The 21,494-nt window shown below is 42.7% G+C and overlaps 1 protein-coding gene across 1 annotated transcript in view; it reads left to right on the top strand.

The window, feature by feature from the left end:
* clasp1a (cytoplasmic linker associated protein 1a) overlaps positions 1-21,494 on the top strand; it is a 335,495-nt gene that overhangs the window by 307,222 nt on the left and 6,779 nt on the right. Inside the window, exons 38-39 of the mRNA XM_067987125.1 lie at positions 7,312-7,518; positions 15,023-15,139. Coding sequence (XP_067843226.1) covers positions 7,312-7,518; positions 15,023-15,139 — 324 coding nt within the window. The remainder of the gene's footprint in view (positions 1-7,311; positions 7,519-15,022; positions 15,140-21,494) is intronic.

Raw genomic sequence — 21,494 nt, 5'->3', positions numbered from 1 at the left:
GTATCAGTAATGATGGCCATGAAACGACCGGATTGTCGTAAAAACCCATCTGGTTCACTAATGTCCTTTAGGGAAGGAAGCCTGCCGCCCTTACTCGGTCTGGCCTATATGTGACTCCAGACCCACAGCAATGTGGTTGATTCTTAATTGCCCTCTGAAATGGCCCAGCAAGCCACTCAGTTGTAAAATCTCGCTACGAAAAGTCATGAGAATAAAACCGGACGGACCACCCGGCATCGGACCACTAGGCACCGGACACGACAACGGCAAAAAAACACCAAGCCCAGTCGACCCTGCAAGGTCCTCCTTACTAACATCTGGGGACTTGTGCCAAAATTGGGAGAGCTGTCCCACAGACGAGTCAAGCAACAGCCTGCCATAGCCATACTCACAGAATCATATCTTTCAGCCAACGTCCCAGACTCTTCCATCACCATCCCTGGGTATGTCCTGTCCCACCGGCAGGACAGACCCACCAGAGGTGGCGGTACAGTGATATACAGTCAGGAGGGAGTGGCCCTGGGAGTCCTCAACATTGACTCTGGACCCCATGAAATCTCATGGCATCAGGTCAAACATGGGCAAGGAAACCTCCTGCTGATTACCACCTACCGTCCTCCCTCAGCTGATGATTCAGTCCTCCTCCATGTTGAACACCACTTGGAGGAAGCACTGAGGGTAGCAAGGGCACAAAATGTACTCTGGGTGGGGGACTTCAATGTCCATCACCAAGAGTGGCTCGGTAGCACCACAGCTGGCCGAGTCCTGAAGGACATAGCTGCCAGACTGGGCCTGCGGCAGGTGGTGAGCGAACCAACACGAGGGAAAAACTTACTTGACCTCGTCCTCACCAATCTACCTGTCGCAAATGCATCTGTCCATGACAGTATTGGTAGGAGTGACCACCGCACAGTCCTCGTGGAGATGAAATCCCGTCTTCGCACTGAGGACACCATCCAACGTGTTGTGTGGCACTACCACCGTGCTAAATGGGATAGATTCAGAACAGATCTAGCAGCTCAAAACTGGGCATCCATGAGGCGCTGTGGGCCATCAGCAGAATTGTATTCCAGCACAATCTGTAACCTCATGGCCCGGTATATTCCTCACTCTACCATTACCAACAAGCCAAGGGATCAACCCTGGTTCAATGAGGAGTGCAGAAGAGCATGACAGGAGCAGCACCAGGCGTACCGAAAAATGAGGTGCCAACCTGGTGAAGCTACAACTCAGGACTACATGCATGCTAAACAGCGGAAGCAACATGCTATAGACAGAGCTAAGCGATTCCACAACCAACGGATCAGATCAAAGCTCTGCAGTCCTGCCACATCCAGTCGTGAATGGTGGTGGACAATTAAACAACTAACGGGATGAGGAGGCTCTGCAAACATCCCCATTCTCAATGATGGCGGAGTCCAGCACGTGAGTGCAAAAGACAAGGCTGAAGCGTTTGCAACCATCTTCAGCCAGAAGTGCCGAGTGGATAATCCATCTCAGCCTCCTCCCGATATCCCCACCATCACGGAAGCCAGTCTTCGGCCAATTCGATTCACTCCACGTGATATCAAGAAACGGCTGAGTGCACTGGATACAGCAAAGGCTATGGGCCCCGACAACATCCCAGCTGTAGTGCTGAAGACTTGTGCTCCAGAACGAGCTGCGCCTCTAGCCAAGCTGTTCCAGTACAGCTACAACACTGGCATCCACCCGACAATGTGGAAAATTGCCCAGGTATGTCCTGTCCACAAAAAGCAGGACAAATCCAATCCGGCCAATTACCGCCCCATCAGTCTACTCTCAATCATCAGCAAAGTGATGGAAGGTGTCGTCGACAGTGCTATCAAGCGGCACTTACTCACCAATAACCTGCTCACCGATGCTCAGTTTGGGTTCCGCCAGGACCACTCGGCTCCAGACCTCATTACAGCCTTGGTCCAAACATGGACAAAAGAGCTGAATTCCAGAGGTGAGGTGAGAGTGACTGCCCTTGACATCAAGGCAGGATTTGACCGAGTGTGGCACCAAGGAGCCCTAGTAAAATTGAAGTCAATGGGAATCAGGGGGAAAACTCTCCAGTGGCTGGTGTCATACCTAGCACAAAGGAAGATGGTAGTGGTTGTTGGAGGCCAAGCATCTCAGCACCAGGGCATTGCTGCAGGAGTTCCTCAGGGCAGTGTCCTAGGCCCAACCATCTTCAGCTGCTTCATCAATGACCTTCCCTCCATCATAAGGTCAGAAATGGGGATGTTCGCTGATGACTGCACAGTGTTCAGTTCTATTCGCAACCCCTCAGATAATGAAGCAGTCCGAGCCTGCATGCAGCAAGACCTGGACAACATCCAGGCTTGGGCTCATAAGTGGCAAGTAACATTCGCGCCAAATAAGTGCCAGGCAATGACCATCTCCAACAAGAGAGAGTCTAACCACCTCCCCTTGACATTCAACGGCATTACCATCGCCGAATCCCCCACCATCAACATCCTGGGGGTCACCATTGACCAGAAACTTAACTGGACCAGCCATATAAATACTGTGGCTACAAGAGCAGGTCAGAGGCTGGGTATTCTGTGGCGAGTGACTCACTTCCTGACTCCCCAAAGCCTTTCCACCATCGACAAGGCACAAGTCAGGAGTGTGATGGAATACTCTCCACTTGCTTGGATGAGTGCAGCTCCAACAACACTCAAGAAGCTCGACACCATCCAAGATAAAGCAGCCCGTTTGATTGGCACCCCATCCACCACCCTAAACATTCACTCCCTTCACCACCGGCGCACTGTGGCTGCAGTGTGCACCATCCACAGGATGCACTGCAGCAACTCGCCAAGGCTTCTTCGACAGCACCTCCCAAACCCGCGACCTCTACCACCTAGAAGGACAAGGGCAGCAGGCGCATGGGAACAACACCACCTGCACGTTCCCCTCCAAGTCACACACCATCCCGACTTGGAAATATATCGCCGTTCCTTCATTGTCGCTGGGTCAAAATCCTGGAACTCCCTTCCTAACAGCACTGTGGGAGAACCGTCACCACACGGACTGCAGCGGTTCAAGAAGGCGGCTCACCACCACCTTCTCGGGGGCAATTAGGGATGGGCAATAAATGCCGGCCTTGCCAGCGACGCCCACATCCCGTGAACGAATAAAAAAAAAGAAAGTTTCCTGTTTTCTCTCTCCCTCCTTTCTTGAATCTTTGATGAAAAAAATTTGAAAGTGACTCCTGAGCCATATGGGAAGCAGAGAAAAGAAAATATAGGAGTTTTATTTTTCTTGGAATGAGATCTGCAGAGACCAATGTCACTGTTTCGCTTTGCCACAGTGATAACCAGGTTTGCCATGATTTTTTTTATTCATTCATGGGATGTGGGCGTCGCTGGCGAGGCTGGCATTTATTGCCTATCCTTAATTGGCCTTGAGAAGGTGGTGGTGAGCCGCCGCCTTGAACCGCTGCAGTCCGTGTGCTGAAGGTTCTCCCACAGTGCTGTTAGGAAGGGAGTTCCAGGATTTTGACCCAGCGACGATGAAGGAACAGCGATATATTTCCAAGTCGGGATGGTGTGAGACTTGGAGGGGAACGTGCAGATGGTGTTGTTCCCATGTACCTGCTGCTCTTGTCCTTCTAGGTGGTAGAGGTCGCGGGTTTGGGAGGTGCTGTCGAAGAAGCCTTGGCGAGTTGCTGCAGTGCATCCTGTGGACTGCAGCCACTGTGCGCCGGTGGTGAAGGGAGTGAATGTTTAGGGTGGTGGATGGGGTGCCAATCAAGCAGGCTGCTTTGTCCTGGATGGTGTCGAGCTTCTTGTGTGTTGGAGCTGCACTCATCCAAGCAAGTGGAGAGTATTCCATCACACTCCTGACTTGTGCCTTGTAGATGGTGGAAAGGCTTTGGGGAGTCAGGAGGTGGCTCACTCGCTGCAGAGTACCCAGCCTCTGACCTGCTTTTGTAGCCACAGTATTTATATGGCTGGTCCAGTTAAGTTTCTGGTCAGTGGTGACCCCCAGGATGTTGGTGGAGGATTTGGTGATGGTAATGCTGTTTAATGTCAAGGGAGGTGGTTAGTCTCTCTCTTGTTGGAGATGGTCATTGCCTGGCACTTGTCTGGCATGAATGTTTCTTGCCACTTATGAGCCCAAGCCTGAATGTTGTCCAGGTCTTGCTGCATGCGGGCTCGGACTGCTTCATTATTTGAGGGGTTGCGAATGGAACTGAACACTCTGCAATCATCAGCGATGACAATACTGTCATGGACCGATGCATTTGCGACAGGTAGATTGGTGAGGACGAGGTCAAGTAAGTTTTTCCCTCGTGTTGGTTCGCTCACCACCTGCCGCAGGCCAGTCTGGCAGCTGTGTCCTTCAGGACTCGGCCAGCTCGGTCAGTAGTGGTGCTACTGAGCCACTCTTGGTGATGGACATTGAAGTCCCCCACCCAGAGTACATTCTGTGCCCTTGCTACCCTCCGTGCTTCCTCCAAGTGGCTTTCAACATGGAGGAGGACTGATTCATCAGCTGAGGGAGGGCGGTAGGTAGTAATCAGCAGGAGGTTTCCTTGCCCATGTTTGACTTGATGCCATGAGATTTCATGGGGTCCAGAGTCAATGTTGAGGACTCCCAGGGCCACTCCCTCCTGACTGTATATCACTGTACCACCACCTCTGGTCGGTCTGTCCTGCCGGTGGGACAGGACATACCCAGGAATGGTGATGGAAGAGTCTGGGACTTTGGCTGTAAGGTATGATTCTGTGAGTATGGCTATGTCAGGCTGTTGCTTGACTAGTCTGTGGGACAGCTCTCCCAATTTTTGCACAAGTCCCCAGATGTTTGTGAGGAGGACTTTGCAGGTTCGGCTGGGCTTGGTTTGCCTTTGTTGTGTCCAGTACCTAGTGGTCCGATGCCAGGTGATCTTTCCGGTTTTATTCTTATTGTGACTTTTTTAAGCGAGATTTTACAACTGAGTGGCTTGCTAGGCCATTTCAGAGGGCAATTAAGAATCAACCACATTGCTGTGGGTCTGGAGTCACACATAGGCCAGACTGGGTAAGGACGGCAGGTTTCCTTCACTGAAGGACATTAGTGAACCAGATGGGTTTTTACGACAATCCGGTAGTTTCATGGCCACCATCACTGATACTAGTATTTTAATTCCAGATTTTATTTAATTAATTGAATTTAAATTCGCCAGCTGCCGTGGCAGGATTTGAACTCATGACTCCGGATTATTCGTTCAGGCCTCTGGATTACTAGTCCAGTAACAACTACTATGCTACCGTACCCGATAGCATTGAATGGCAGAACAGGCTTGAGGGGCTGAACGGCCTACCCCTGTTCCTAAGCTCCGATGTTTCGTATTGTGAATACATAAACTACACTTTTAACTGGATATTTTGTTGATGTAACAAACTTTTTGCAGAATTTGTTTTGTTTGAAGTTAAATTCAAAACTAGATTATTAAGGGCAATAGAGATAAATACCGTATCTTGTCAGAAGGTAATCCATTGGAGAAAGCAGATCAGTCTGTTTGGCTAAGAGCAGTGACAGTCCACCTACTCTGCTTCGAAAATCATTTTGTTTATCAAAGGATAGGCTTATTCTGTACCCTGCAGAAAGGTAGCCATAATAGTTCTCAGCTCGGGCTACAGTTAAACCATCACTGCCCTGAAGTGATTTAACATCCTATTGCATCCACAATGAATATGACACTTACATTTATGGAGGACTCCAAAGTTGCATAAATAAGAACTTTGTATAAATAGGGCTGCCATTAGATTAGTTATTGGAACATCCTCACTTCAGATGATTTTAATTGTGTGGGTGAAGATGAACCTGTTAAATCAGGTGGTAGTTCGGTCATCATTGCTACTGTACTCTTTTGAGGCCTGTGTAAAATAGAATCTGTTCGATTTTCAAAACAAGGTACACTGAGGTGACTGGCTACATGAAAGTTCAAGTAAACCTTTGCAATATTTTTAGTTTTCAGAATTACTTTTCTTTACTATCTGCAAATTAAAATGTTAATAGGCAAACACATATATGCTGCATATACTTCACTTCAGTGAGCATAATGTTCCCATTTTTATTCACATTTATTAGCATTGTTGCATAACAGATGCAATCTTATCTGACAGTGTTATCTGAAGGTCACAAGCAAGCTACCAGTTTTTCCCCACATTCTTTGAACAGTGTGATGTATTTATAGTCCACCATTAACATCTAGGTCACGTTTATTTTCTGATTGGCACTTTAGTTTACAGTTCTCTTTCAATTGTTTAAATTGTTTGCCTTCTGCTTAAATTTTACAGTGCGTACAAGTTTCTGTTGTTTAGTGTTTGGACACAGTTCCTGCATGATCGTTTATTTCAGCCTTGAACCAGTATAGATCTGGTTTGTCATAGTCGTCTACCATCAATATGACACCGTTAGTGGTCACATGACAATGTAATCCTCCCTGAACTCCTGTGTGCAGAAGTGGTAATTTAATGGCTCACACATTCAAGGAATTGTGTATGACAAATTTTCAAACATTGAAACATTGCTCAAGAAATTCTAAAAAGACTTGTGCATCTCCTGTGGTGGTATTAATGGATAGCCAGGAACGTGAAACATGGGCTTCAACATTTACCATGGTCCCAATGTAGCCAAAATCCAACGTTGGCTTGCCAACGGCCATAATACATTAAATTTACTCACATAATGGCTTAGATTTTTCAGTAACCCATTTAAAATGAATAGATTACCATTGCATCACTGGTGGAAAACCTGGGCCACTACATCATGTAAATAACACAAGATTAAAATGATTACACAGGTAATGGTATTGGTATCTCATATTTGTACTACTGTTTACTTATCTGTTTACATAACTTACTGAAGATGCAAGTAACTGCTATTATAGAAAAGTCGAGGGGGAGTACTTCTCATCTATTTGTCTGAAAAATATATAAACCTAAATATAACGTATCATCTATTATAAAATAAAATTGAATTGTTACTTCAGGTCCCCTTCTCTCTTTAACTGCTCCATTGACATTGTTATGCGGAGATGCTGGGTGAGACCTGGTGCAGGCGACGTGATGGTTCAGTACAGTGGCACCTGGCACTTCAGGATGGCTTGGGCACTGATCTGGAGCTGTGTAGCCCAGGAACTGCTCTAATGGCTGCATATGCAAAGTGCCAGTATATGGGGCATTTAATCTCTGTTTGCAAATCAGTTTTGTAGATGTGTGCTGGCAGTAAAATGTATCTTAAATTTTTTTTTTCCCCAGTTTCTCTGGAAATCACTGCAATAAACTGTTGTCTGTTTACTTCTTTAAGGTGGTGAGAGCTGCAGAAGAAGCTGCTTCCACTTTGGCGAGCTCCATACATCCTGAACAGTGCATCAAAGTGCTCTGCCCTATCATCCAGACAGCTGACTACCCCATCAATCTAGCTGCCATTAAGATGCAAACAAAGGTGATAGAGAGGATCTCCAAGGAGTCCCTGCATCAGCTGCTCCCAGATATCATCCCGGGGTTGCTTCAGGTACGTACGAAGGCCAAATTCTTCTGCAAAACAATTTTAACTTGACCATCATACTCAACAGTTCAATGAAGAACCTGATAACATACCACAAGAAATAAATGAAGCTGATCCCTGTGAGCCCTTGTATCACAAATAGACATTGTGCCTGCAAAAAGAAAAAATCCAAATTGGAATGGTAATACAGCAAAAGGTGGAAGCAGAAACTAGCCTGAATAGAAAAAAACAGGAAGATTGCATTAATTATATTTTAGGTAGCTGCCTTCAAGGCAAGAATTAATTTATCAGCTGTCAAACTTTTGTATATATGAGAAAAATTCCTAAAATATATCAGATAATAAATCAGTTAAAGGGAATTTTTAAAATATGCATAGTATGAATTGAATGTAGTTCACCATATCAGTGATTTATATCAAATAAGACATTTGTGGCGTGATCCACATAATTTTCTCACATCTGCAATGTCATGTGATATGTGGCCTGGTGCCATTTTTTAAAATTATATGTGTACTGTTGTGTATTCATTACACATTCCAAGTGATCTGCATGAGTTTCATTGCATTGATTATGATGTAACCATGCTGGAAGCATTCACAGTCTCTAGTCTCAGAATGAAATCCCATGGATCGATCTCCCTTGTGTCCATTTCATCTCTGACAACGGTGTCCTCATGAAAGTCCTTGCTGCTCATTCCTGGGCAGTTTCTTCCTCATGAGCAAACCTGGGCACTTCTTCCTCATCAGTGTCTTTTTGATATTTTTACCAGTATGCTTAAGCAACCACTCAAATTCATGAGGCTCACATCAAATGTGAGAGACATAGAGATAATGGGCATTTTTGAGTAATCACATAGGCTGACATTTAAACTCTGACTGCAGCAAAATTTCAGGCAAGTTAAAATTTTGTGTTGCACGTTCATCTGGTTTCCTTTTGTGGGAAAACATCCCACAGGCTGGATCTAGACTGAAAAACAATTGTTTCATTTATTTTGGGAGATTTGCGTGTCAGTTTTAATATTCAACAGAAATAAAACCATTTAGGAAAAGCTACAAGTAGTAACCAACACTTCGTCTGGGACAGATATGCGCAACTTTCAAGCCCTATTTTGGGCAGCTTCCAAGGCTGAATTGCATGCATTTCCCACATGCTATCCACCTGTCCTTGCTGACTCCCCAGTCCCTATATATGGCACTGGTGAGGATGGATTCATACCAATATTCACAGGGCCTTTTTTTCCAAAGCAAATCTTAGAATTGAAAATAAAAGTCTAATGTCTAGTATAGTTTTGTTTTAAATTGGGAAATGTTTTTAAGCACACTGCACAACGATAAGCTGGAGAATATTGAACCAAAATTTGCTTTAAAAATAACAGCATGTCGGTGAGGCTCGCCGTTATTAATGGGCAAATCGGCCAGCAACTTGTGGCGAGGAAGACATACCCCATGAATTGCGAATGGCCACAAGTTGCTGGCAAAAATGGCATCTCGCCCTTAACCTCCCTGTGAGTTTCATGAAGTACATAAGGAAATCAATAAACTTGCAGAATGGGTGGGTAATTGACAAATGAATTTTAATATAGATAAGTGTGAGATGGTATTTTTGGAAGGAAAAAAAAAGGAGGCCGCATACTCCTTGGAAAATAAGAGTCTAAACTGGGTGGAGGAGCAGAGGGATCTGGGGGTACAGATACACAAATCACTAAAAGTAGCAACACAGGTTAATACGGCCATTTTAAAGAAAAAAAGCAAACACAGCACTAGGGTTCATTTCTAGAGGGATAGAATTGAAAACCAGGGAAGTTATGTTAAACTTGTATAGAATCTTGGTTAGACCACACTTTTTTTATTCGTTCATGGGATGTGGGCGTCGCTGGCAAAGCCAACATTTATTGCCCATCCCTAATTGCCCTCGAGAAGGTGGTGGTGAGCCGCCTTCTATTATGAACAGTTCTGGTCTCCATATTATAAAAAGAATAGAGGCACTGGAGAAGGTGCAAAAAAAAGATGTACTAGGATGATACCAGAACTGAGAGGTTATACCTATCAGGAAAGATTGATCAGGCTGGGACTTTTTTCCTCTAGAAAAGAGAAGATTGAGGGGTGATCTGATCGAGGTCTTTAAGGTTATGAAAGGGTTTGATAGGGTAGACGTAGAGAAGATATTTCCACTTGTGGGAGAGACCAGAACTAGGGGCTATCAATATAAGATAGTCACTAATAAATCCAAGAGGGAATTCAGGAGAAACTTCTTTACCCAGAGAGTGGTTAGAACAGGGACTCGCTACCACAATGCATAGTTGAGGCGACTAGCACAGATGCATTTAAGGGGAAGCTAGATTAGCACACGAGGGAGGAAGGATATGTTGATGGGGTTGGATGAAGGAGGATGGGAGGAGGCTCGTATGGAGCATAAAGATTGGCATGGACCTGTTAGGCTGGATAGCCTGTTTCTGTGCTGTACGTTCTATGTAAGTTGCTGCATTTGAACATGATTAGCCCATTAAGCTCACCACAGAAAGTTAAGTCTCGTAATTAATAGCATAAATACCCTTTTAACAATGTGATAATTGTTAATGACTGCCCAGAAAGTAAACAATTAAAGGTGTGGAGTCTCATTCCTTCAGATAGTGAATTTGTTGGAGATTTTAAAAATGTCATTTCAATTTTTTTTTCTTTTCCTTTTTCTCTCTCTTAATCCAATCTTTCTTCCCCTCTCTCTTTCTCTTTCTCTTTCTGATTAGACATTGAATTCACCCACTCTAATTCACCCTCCTTCTCAGTCCTTCTTCTGTTTACTTCTCAATCCTCAAATCTCATTGTTTAAGGAGATACACTGTTTGTCCCGTCGTTCACCAAGGTCCCAGAGGCCCCGTTGCCCTCGCTATGCTGTTATCGGCTCGCACTTCCAGCAACTTAGAGGGCAGAAAAAAATTTCAGCTGAAGGGTGCAGGAAAAGTCTAACTAACTGTACATGCCGCGAGATGCCCAGCTCCACCAAGTTCCAGACCAATATTTGCAACCATAGCCACAGATTTTATTATTTTGCCAACAGTACAGAAGTTTCATTCATTATCCCTTTTTTTAAAAGCTAATATGGAAGTATTTTTATAATGGTTGTCCTGTGCTGCTTTACAGTGAAAAACTTAAGGTGTCTCTTGAATTGGCTAATATAGAAAGAAGGAGCTGGCTAGGATGAAAAGAGCAGTAATACCGCAGCTAGTGATTTAACAGCGCAACTAAACTAGTTGGCCAAAAGAGGAGTGTTGTTCAAGAATTGGAACTGAAGATGCATCAGCTGTAAACATCAATGTATGGTGTACATGCCTATAATACCACACAACACGAAATTATATTTCCAATCTGCAAAAGATAGCAAAATTGTGTCACTGCAGTAATATGTCAAATGGAGCAGAATACCCTAAAAGTGGATTTAAAAAAAAAACAATTGGGTTCTTTCTGTGTTGGATGTACATGTATGTAAAGACATGAATAACTAATAAATCAGTGTCAGAACAGTGGGAGGCATTCAAGGGGTTCAACATAGAAAACATAGAAAATAGGAGCAAGAGTAGGCCATTTGGCCCTTCGGGCCTGCTCCGCCATTCAAAATGATCATGGCTGATCATCTAACTCAGTACCCTATTCCTGCTTTTTCCTCATATCCCTTGATCCCTTTAGCATTAAGATATATATCTATCTCCTCCTTGAATACATCTAATGACTTGGCCTCCACTGCCTTCTGTGGTAGAGAATTCCACAGGTTCACCACCCTCTTGAGTGAAGAAATTTCTCCTCATCTCGGTTCTAAATGGTATACCCCATATCCTGAGACTGTGACCCCAGTTCTGGACTCCCCAGCCATCGGGAACATCCTCCCTGAATCTAGTCTGTCTAGTCCTGTTAGAATTTTACATGTTTCGATGAGATCACCTCTCATCTAAACTCTAGTGAATATAGGCCTAGTCGACCCAATCTCTCCTCATACGTCAGTCCTGCCATCCCAGGAATCAGTCTGGTAAACATGTTTGGACAAAGAAAAAAGGTGGGACTGCCAAATCTAGACCCCCCTTGGATGACTAGGAGCATACAGGGTAAGATAAGGCAAAAAAGGGAAACTTATGTCAGACACCAAGAGCTCAATACTGCAGAAAGCCTAGAGGAGTATAGAAAGTGCAGGGGTGAAATTAAAAAGGAAATTTGGAAAGCAAAGAGAGGGCTTGAAAAAATATTGGCAAGTAAAATTAAGGACAACCCAAAAATGTTTTCTAAATACGTAAAGAGCAAGAGGATAAGTAAGGAAAGTGTAGGCCCTATTAGAGACCAAAAATGTAACCTGAGTGTGGAGGCGGAAGATGTGGGTACGGTTCTTAATGAATACTTTGTGTCTGTTTTCACAAAAGACAGGGACAATGCAGAGAGTGTAGTTGAGGAGGAGTGTGAAATATTGGTTGGGATAAACATAGTGAAAGAGAAAGTATTAAGGGGTTTAGCATCTTTGAAAGTAGATAAATCGCCAGGCCCGGATGAGATGTATCCCAAGCTGCTAAGAGAAGCAAGGGAGGAAATAGCGGAAGCTCTGGCCATCATTTTCCAATCCTCCCTGGCTACAGGCGTGGTGCCGGAGGATTGAAGGACTGCTAAGTTGTACCACTATTTAAAAAGGAAGAAAGAGATAGACCGAGTAATTATAGGCTAGTCAGTCTAACCTTGGTGGCGGGCAAATTATTGGAATCTATTCTGAGGGACAGCATAAATTGTCATTTAGAAAGGCACAGGATAATCAAGGACAGTCAGCATGGATTTGTTATGGGAAGGTCATATCTGACTAACTTGATTGAATTTTTTGAGCAGGTAACAAGGTGGGGTCAATAAGGGTAACGCGTTTGATGTAGTGTACATGGATTTTAGCAAGGTTTTTCACAAGGTCCCACATGGCCGACTGATCAAAAAGTAAAAGCCCATGGGATCCAAGGGAAAGTGGCTAGTTGGATCCAAAATTGGCTCAGTGGCAGGAAGCAAAGGGTAATGGTTGACCGGTCACCCTATTATAGAAAGGATATTATTAAACTAGAAAGAGTGCAGAAAAGATTTAGTAGGATGCTACCGGGACTTGATGGTTTGACTTATAGGGAGAGGTTGGATAGGCTGAGACTTTTTTCCCTGGAGAGTAGGAGGTTTCGGGGTGATCTTATAGAAGTCTATAAAATAATGAGGGGCAGAGATAAGGTAGATAGTCAAAATCTTTTCCCAAAGGTAGGGGAGTCTATAACGAGGGGGCATAGATTTAAGGTGAGAGGGCAATTTTTTCACTCAAAGGGTGGTGGGTGTCTGGAACGAGTTGCCAGAGGCAGTAGTAGAGGCGGGTACAATTTTGTCTTTTAAAAAGCATTTGGACAGTTACATGGGTAAGATGGGTATAGAGGGATATGGGCCAAGTGCAGGCAATTGGGACTAGCTTAGTGGTATAAACTGGGCGACATGGACATGTTGGGCCGAAGGGCCTGTTTCCATGTTGTAAACTTCTATGATTCTATGGTGTTTTTGCAACTGGAAGGCTGTTTCCATTGGAGTCCTGCAAGGCTCAGTACTAGGTCTCTTGCTTTTTGTGGTATATATTAATAGTTTGGACCTGAATGTGGGGGGCTTGATCAAGGAGTTTGCAGATGATACAAAAATTGGCCATGTGGTTGATAGTGAAGAGGAAAGCTGTATACTGCAGGAAGATATCAATGGACTGGTCAGATGGGCAGAAAAGTGGCAAATGGAATTCAATCCAGAGAAGTGTGAGGTAATACATTTGGGGAAGGCAAACAAGGCAAGGGAGTACACAATAAGTGGGAGGATACTGAGAGTTGTAGAGGAACAAAGGGACCTTGGAGTGCATGTCCACAGATCCTTGAAGGTAGCAGGACAGGTAGATAAGGTGGTTAAAAAGGCATACAGGATACTTTCCTTTATTAGCTGAGGCACAGAATGTAAGAGCAGGGACGTTATGCTAGAACTGTATAAACATTAGTTAGGCCACAGCTTGAGTACTGCGTACAGTTCTGGTCGCCACATTATAGGAAAGATGTGATTGCACTAGAGAGGGTACAGAGGAGATTTACGAGGATGTTGCCAGGAGAATTTTAGCCATGAGAAAAGATTGGATAGGCTGGGGTTGTTTTCTTTGGAACAAAGGAGGCTGAGGGGTGATTTAATTGAGGTGTATAAAATTATGACTGAACTAGATAGAGTGGAAAGGGAGGACCTATTTCCCTTAGCAGAGGGGTCAGTGAACAGGGGGCATAGATTTAAATAATTGGTGGAAGGATTGGAAGGGAGCTGAGGAGAAATTTTTTCACCCAGAGGGTGGTGGGTGTCTGGAACTCACTGCCTGAAAGGGTGGTAGAGGCAGAAACCCTCAACTTATTTAAAAGGTACTTGGATGTGCACTTGAAGTGACACAACCTACAGGGCTATGGACCAAGTGTCGGAAAGTGGGATTAAGCTGGATCGCTCTTTTTCAGCTGGCACAGACGTGATGGGCCGAATAGCCGCCTCCTGTTCCATAACTTTCTATGATTGTATGAATGTTATCTGGTGGCAGGCCATGAAAATGCAAGCTAATATAGCCAGGGTTCAGTGCTGATGTGATTTGATTGCAGGGAGGCAAGCATTTCCTGCTTGAAGTCTGCACCTCCAGCTGGTTAAACCACTATTATAGCAGATATGGTGGGCGAAAAGGATATTTATGTTTCAGTGCTATTTATTTCCTGCTATTTGTGGTCCATCTAACAATGCTGAAACTTGCACTTGTTAGTTGTCTAATTACTAACTAGTGATTACTGTTTTGGTGGATTCGGGAGGAACATGGTTTTTGGTTTCAAGATGTGATGGAAAATTGGAAATGAGCCAACCTTCTGCAGCTGTCTTGATAATCTGATACATGAGGCAGACAGCCCTGCAGGATTCCAGGTTACTTTTGATGATTGCACAGCCAGCTGAGATCATCAGTCGCACCTGGAGGGGTAGACTTGTCACTGGGAGCTGGGAATTTTACCATTTAACCACGCAAAGCCAATGCCCTATCCAGGTATGATGATCTTAGCTGAACAAGCAGTGGGTAGGGTGGCTTACCAGTGCTTTTCTGGTAGGCTGAGCAATTTTAGATGGTTAAACTCTAGCAGTACCCCTGTGCACACACATGACTTGCCAATCTGTGCCTAAATTCTCTGAATTTAGGGAAGGTGAGGCAAGGTAAATGCATATAAAGTGGTTCTAAAAAAAATTATGAATTCTTGTTTACCCAGAACCAATAATATGGGATATTTTGGTGGAAAACCAAAAATGTTCACAACAGCACTCTTTCAGAAACTGGTTCAGAATGATAAGCACGTCCATATTGGGCCTGCAATATATTTTGAAAAATATATAGCAGAAAGTCATGTAAGTGTACTCGGATAGAAAATATTTACGCTTTCAGTGCTTTTCATTTACTGTTTTACAAACCATTGTTTTTGTTATAGGGGTATGACAACACAGAAAGCAGCGTGCGTAAAGCAAGTGTATTTTGCTTGGTGGCAATTTATTCTGTAATTGGGGAAGAGCTAAAACCTTACCTTGCACAGCTCACAGGAAGTAAGGTAGGTACACTTGCATGAAATCCTTGTATACTTCAGTATTGTTTCTCCTCATGGCCTTTGTTTTCATGTAAGTTTGGAGTGCCGTTTTAACATTAAAACCTTGAAATTATTTTAAATTGGTTGAAATCTCGTGTTAAAATAGTGAAGGAAAATCATAGGAACATGTTAAGCATCTGTCTGCTAATATTGCACAGCGTAATTTTGAAACTTCAGGATTTTTAATTGAAAAAGACTGGGTTCAGTAAAACTTATCCCATTGAAAGCCTTGTATCAATTTGACCACAAGTAGTATTTTAGTGAGTGAACCCATTAGCTGACCTAGCACTAAGCCACAAAGACATTCCCAGAATTGATTTCCTAACTCTGCTGAATTAGCTTTTATCAGCTGAGGCAACATATGAATTGCTACCATTAGCCTCAGCATCCCTAGGCTGGTTTAAGGGGGAAAAAAAGGGGGAGGTTTCTGTTCTTGATCACTGCCCAGTTGCTCCTGTGAACAGTGGCCACTTGGTTGCTTGTGGGACCATATTCCTGCAAGTCAGTGTGCTTCGGATAGGAGAAGAAAAATTTGGAGGAAAAGCAATAATCGGTATTAAAGTTGTTACTTCACAGTGAGTGATTCAACTGCATGTGAATACACATGACATTTTAAATATTTATTTGTTATTTTAATGTTGGGGTTATCAATTAATGGTAATAGGCCTCAGAAAACACTCTTCATGGACAAACAATTTAGTACAGTTTCTAAAGCCAGGTGATAAGTCAATTGGAATGAAGAAGAATAGGAACATAGGAACAGGAGTAGGCCATTCAGCCCCTCGTGCCTGCTCCGCCATTTGATAAGATCATGGCTGATCTGTGATCTAACTCTATATACCTGCCTTTGGCCCATATCCCTTAATACCTTTGGTTGCCAAAAAGCTATCTATCTCAGATTTAAATTTAGCAATTGAGCTAATATCAATTGCCGTTTGCGGAAGAGAGTTCCAAACTTCTACAACCCTTTGTGTGTAGAAATGTTTTCTCATCTCGCTCCTGAAAGGTCTGGCTCTAATTTTTAGACTGTGCCCCCTACTCCTAGAATCCCCAACCAGCGGAAATAGTTTCTCTCTATCCACCCTATCTGTTCCCCTTAATATCTTAAACTTCGATCAGATCACCCCTTAACCTTCAAAACTCTAGAGAATACAACCCCAATTTGTGTAATCTCTCCTCGTAACTTAACCCTTGAAGTCCGGGTATCATTCTAGTAAACCTACGCTGCACTCCCTCCAAGGCCAATATGTCCTTCCGAAGGTGCGGTGCCCAGAACTGCTCACAGTACTCCAGGTGTGGTCTAACCAGGGTTTTGTATAGCTGCAGCATAACTTCTGCCCCCTTGTACTCTAGTCCTCTAGATATAAAGGCCAACATTCCATTTGCCTTCTTGATTATTTTCTGCAGAATAAGGAGAAGAACAAAAAGCTGAGAATTTAAGCTATTGACCTGAGGAGTAATAAAATTGCGAGTAGATCCTGGTGTGACTGAATAATTTTACAGTGGATTTTACAGCATGAATTAAACACTTATCTGGAAAAGGTCCATTTATTTTTTATATTACTAGTTTGTTGATCTATCTCTTAATTAAAAGTTCAACATATGGTGTGTTTGTATATACTGATTGCTCAAATTTCACACACAGGCATGCAGAATGGCTCAAATTTCAAATTCAATTTTTTTTTTAAAAAAGCAACCAAGCAAAAAATACTTCATTATCTCTTTCTCAATAAACTTCACTTTCACAAAAAAAGGAACCATTGACCTCCCTGGGGGATGGGGGAGGGCGGTGGAAGGAATTCAAAGTCCTTTCAGTTGCCACGTTAATTTCCCACCTATCCTCCCCACTTTATAACGCTAAAAATGTAATTTATAACGCAATATACACAAAAAAAATCATCAATTCTGAAGAGAAGAAAATCATAAAATTTACCCACTAATTTACCATTGACCCATTCCAGTACCTAAAGCAACTTTCCTTACAGGCCTCCCATCTCTTAGGGGCCTTGACCTTGCCTCGTGCTTAATTCTCAGAGCCACAATTGTTTTGTTTCCTCCTTGAACTTCCATGATTATTTTGAGACATTCCATGCATACGCGAAGTCAGTACCCCTGTCTTTTTTGAAGCCTCTGCATGCACGTTACATCAGTGTCTTTCAGTGCTGGTTTACATATGCATGGACATTACACATCCACTCCTTATCCTGCACATCGTGCGGCCACAAGTGCAATTTATGTCTTGGACTGAGCCTACACTCTGGCCTCTGTTCTGCTCTTGAGCCTTCTGCTCTCAGACCTTAGCGCTGACCCTCTTACTATTGAACCTTTCGACTTCGATTTCCCCCCCCCCACCCCCCCAACCCCAGTGGTGGCCCTGCTGCTCCCTGGCCTCAGTACTGAGCTTATCACTTCCTGAGCCGCCTGCTTCTCCATTTCTAACAGCTCGATCAACATTACCTGTCAATCCCATCCAATTTTTTTGTTTGTTTGGTCTCGGGATGTAGGTGATGCTGACCAGCTTGCCTTTGTTGCCAATGCGTAGTTGTCCTGAGCAGGTGATGATGGGCCTTCCTTTTGAATTACTGCAGTTTTTGAGGTAGGGTGCTTCCTGGTTGTTTTTAACCACTGAGTGGCTTGTTAGACCACTTCAGAGGGCATTAGGAATCAACCATGTAGGCCAGATTGGTAGGACATGAGTGAACCATTTCGGCTTTTAACAACAATCCAGCAGCTTCAATTATTTTTTTTTTCTGGTACCAGCCCACAAACCGCATTGCACACCGTATCAGAGGAGAGTAAGTTGTGAATCAAAGATCAGGTCAAATCCTATGATCCTTATTTTAATGACAGGCAAATTTTTAAAAATTAAACTGTTCAATTATATTTAGTTTTTAACCTCCGTCTCCCACCCAATATTTATGGGAATTAAGATATCATCATCATCATTCATTACATTTTCAGAAGTGAAATTGGGTATGTAGGGTGTGCCGCAGTAATAATTTAAGAGCCCCCTTATGACCCATGAGCAATCCTACAAGAGATCTAACTAGTATTTATTAATGTTCCAGTGATTAATGTGTCCTGGCATACAAGGTGGATTGGGAAAGATATAGCTTTTTTTTCCCCTCAAACCTTGTGAACCAACTGGAAACGTAGGCAAGTAAGGCTTTATATAATAGATACTAAAGAGCACTGTAGGAATGTCTGATGTTAAGGTTTTAAGTGCTTGGAAATTTACAAATGCTCCCACTTCCAATGCATTACACCTGTTAGCAATCAGTAGCTTTTTATAGATGATGTCTACAGCAAATGAAAAATTTTAATGAGTTACACAAATTAATGAGAAATTCAAAATAGTAACTTGAATTATTGAACTACAGATAACTGATTTCAAATCATATGGCAATGAATAATTGAACACTAACAGCCCTCTGCAAAAACAGTATTTATGATCAGAAATATTGTTTAGTGAATTCATGAGACAAAGATATTTAGTTTCAGATTTAACTTACTATTTGACTTGTTTTAAGTGTGAAGGAAAATAAAGTACTAAACAGTTCATCGTGTACTAAAATAGACAGATTGCTTAACCCCAAAATACACATACCACATACACATTTGGATATTCCTTTAAATATATCCAATAATTTACAGCTGCATTTCGTAGGAATTAGCAGTTTGCCAATTAGAATATATTTTGTGAATATCCCACACCTGTTTGACATTATGGGTGGTGCACTTAAAATCATTCTTCATTTGTTCATCCTCTATTTACAAATAATAGGCTGTCTTTTAACAGGAGAAATCATGGGACCCTATTTATTTGAATCTTTATCATGGCAGCCTCACAAGCCACATCATCTTCCTTGCTATTCTTAAAGCCTTTTTCCTGTCATTAGAATCAGTTCTTTGATGCTCCATATTGAGAAAACAATCCTTCTTCCTCACTTTGCATAGCTTTTTACTTGATTAATGTTGACATTAGTGTAGTTAATTGTTAAGATGAGACCTATGAGATCCACAAACAGGCAGTGAGAGTGGCTGGATAACAGCACAATGGAATGTTGCGTAAAGTTTGTAGGATTATGTCTCTGGCCCTTTGTAGAGAGGTACCCACATGATACCCAAGTATTTTCTGCTGAGCACTTCACACATGCACAGAATATTACAGTGGATGCCCTAATCAGGAACATTGTAGACCCTGACAAATAGACCCTCCCTCTGCAAACACTTTAAATCAATTTGACAGATGAAGTTACCTAGAAATAATCATCTGACAATTTTCCAGAACAGGAGGTCCACAAACTTTTGCTGTAGCAAAAACGTAGTTGAGGAGTCACAGTCCACAACTTTCATTATTTCCGTAGGAGTAGTGTTTCTGTCAGCATATTTTTGCTCGCCTTGCATCCCCCCATTTCCCATATTCATCAACTGCATTATATTTTTATAACTCAAGTCAATATGAATTCAAATATTTTTAATGGTTGCAAAGCTTGGTTCTCTTACCTGGTGCATCTGAGAGTTTTCATAAGACAGGCAGCACTGTTGCAGGCAAGACCTGTTACAAATTTAGACTTGTGCCTCCCAGCTTCTATTTTGATAGTTTTTTTTAAGAGGACACCTTTTTTTTGTGGTCAGTACTTTACCCACATCCATTTAAAAACCTCCACATTCAAAGCTTCAAATGCTAAATTGAAAAATTTGTATTCAGGTGATCCCAGTACCTGAACACAAACCTTTCCATTTAGTGTTGTAAAACTTTGGCTTTCTATGTAGTTTGGATCAAAGATATTACCCAGCTTAGGCAACTACTGGTTTTATTTGGTAACCAAACATGGGATAGGTCAGTCACCAAACAATATAAGGCCAGTTGGACAGTAGAGTATTTTTTAATGCAGTTGGCCATGAACCACTAGGCAAATTAAAAGTTAATTGTATATGTATTATGGTCATTCCTCCTCCTATATGTAAAGTGTACCTTTTGGACTCTTATCTGCAAAATGCATACTAGAAATAGTGACTTGATTTTACAAAGCATTACTGTCTGCTCACCTGTCTGGGTGAGAATGCTCCATGCTGGCCTTAGAACAGTCAAAGATTTACCAAACTCTATTGTATTATTATGGCACAATTTATTTTTATGTGGTGAGCAGTGGTTGAGGAAAAAAAACATTACATCACTTACATTCAAGGTAAGGTACTTACTAAAGGTGGTAACAACAACTTACATTTACAGAGTGCTCTTAATATAGCAAAATGTGCCAAAATGATTTACAGTTGGGGGTCAGACAAATGAAGGAGGTTGAGGAAGGCAGCTGAAGGTGCTTTCAAAAATTTGGGTTTTAAGGAGGCTTTTGAAGATGGGGAAAGATGTAGCAAGAAATGGAGTTTAGGGAAGGAATTTGAGTGAGGACAAGATGGTTAAAGGCTCTGACACCGATGGGAGAGTGGAAGGTGCAGTGAAAAGCACAGTAGACTACCTGAAAGGTTGCAAGAGGTAGTGAGGAGAAAGGGCATAAATTGTAGTTCATGCTCCACATACTAATCTTGCCCTCTTCTACCCCTCAGTCTTTCTGTGACCCAGAATGTTTAGAGCTTTATTGTATGTAAATTACCATTGTTGTACCAACTTGGTCTCTTCTGTTGCCAATCTCATCAAAAGGAGGGTGAAGTAATCCAAAACAAGGATAGTCTTGTGTGCAGCACAAATCTAGGGGGGAAAACTTGCATGGTTAACTTCAAAATAAGTCTTAAAGGGATATTATTTTCCCTATTTCGATGACAACCTATTTTTATAAGTGGAAAACTAGATACATTTAAAGAATGAGGAACATCTTGCTGTGAAGGTGTAAGTAACCTAGCAGTTTGCTCGAGCTTGACAATCCTGTTCCCAAATGTAGAAGAATTGATTTCAAGTTACTTGTCACAATTTATCAGGGACATTATTTATTTGCCTTGTTACATCATTCAACTATGGTAGAAGCATATATATGAACATAATACGAACATACGAATTAAGAGCAGGAGTAGGCCACTCGACCCCTCGAGCCTGCTCTACCATCTGATTGTGACCTCAACCCTACTTGCCCGTCTACCTACTATAACCTTTGACTCCCTTGTTAATCAGGAATCTATCTAACTCAGCCTGAAAAATATTCAATGACCCTGCCTCCACCGCTCTCTGGGGAAGGGAGTTCCACAAACTCATGACCCTCTGAGAGAAAAAATTTCTCCTCATCTCCTTCTTAAATGGGAGACCCCTTATTTTTAAACTGTGGCCCCTAGCTCTAGTCTCTCCCACAAGAGGGAACATCCTCTT

This window comes from Heptranchias perlo, chromosome 7 (assembly GCF_035084215.1).
Source record: "Heptranchias perlo isolate sHepPer1 chromosome 7, sHepPer1.hap1, whole genome shotgun sequence".
Lineage (NCBI taxonomy): Eukaryota > Metazoa > Chordata > Chondrichthyes > Hexanchiformes > Hexanchidae > Heptranchias > Heptranchias perlo.
The sequence above is the reverse complement of the archived record's forward strand: the minus strand, read 5'-3'. Positions and strand labels throughout refer to the sequence as shown.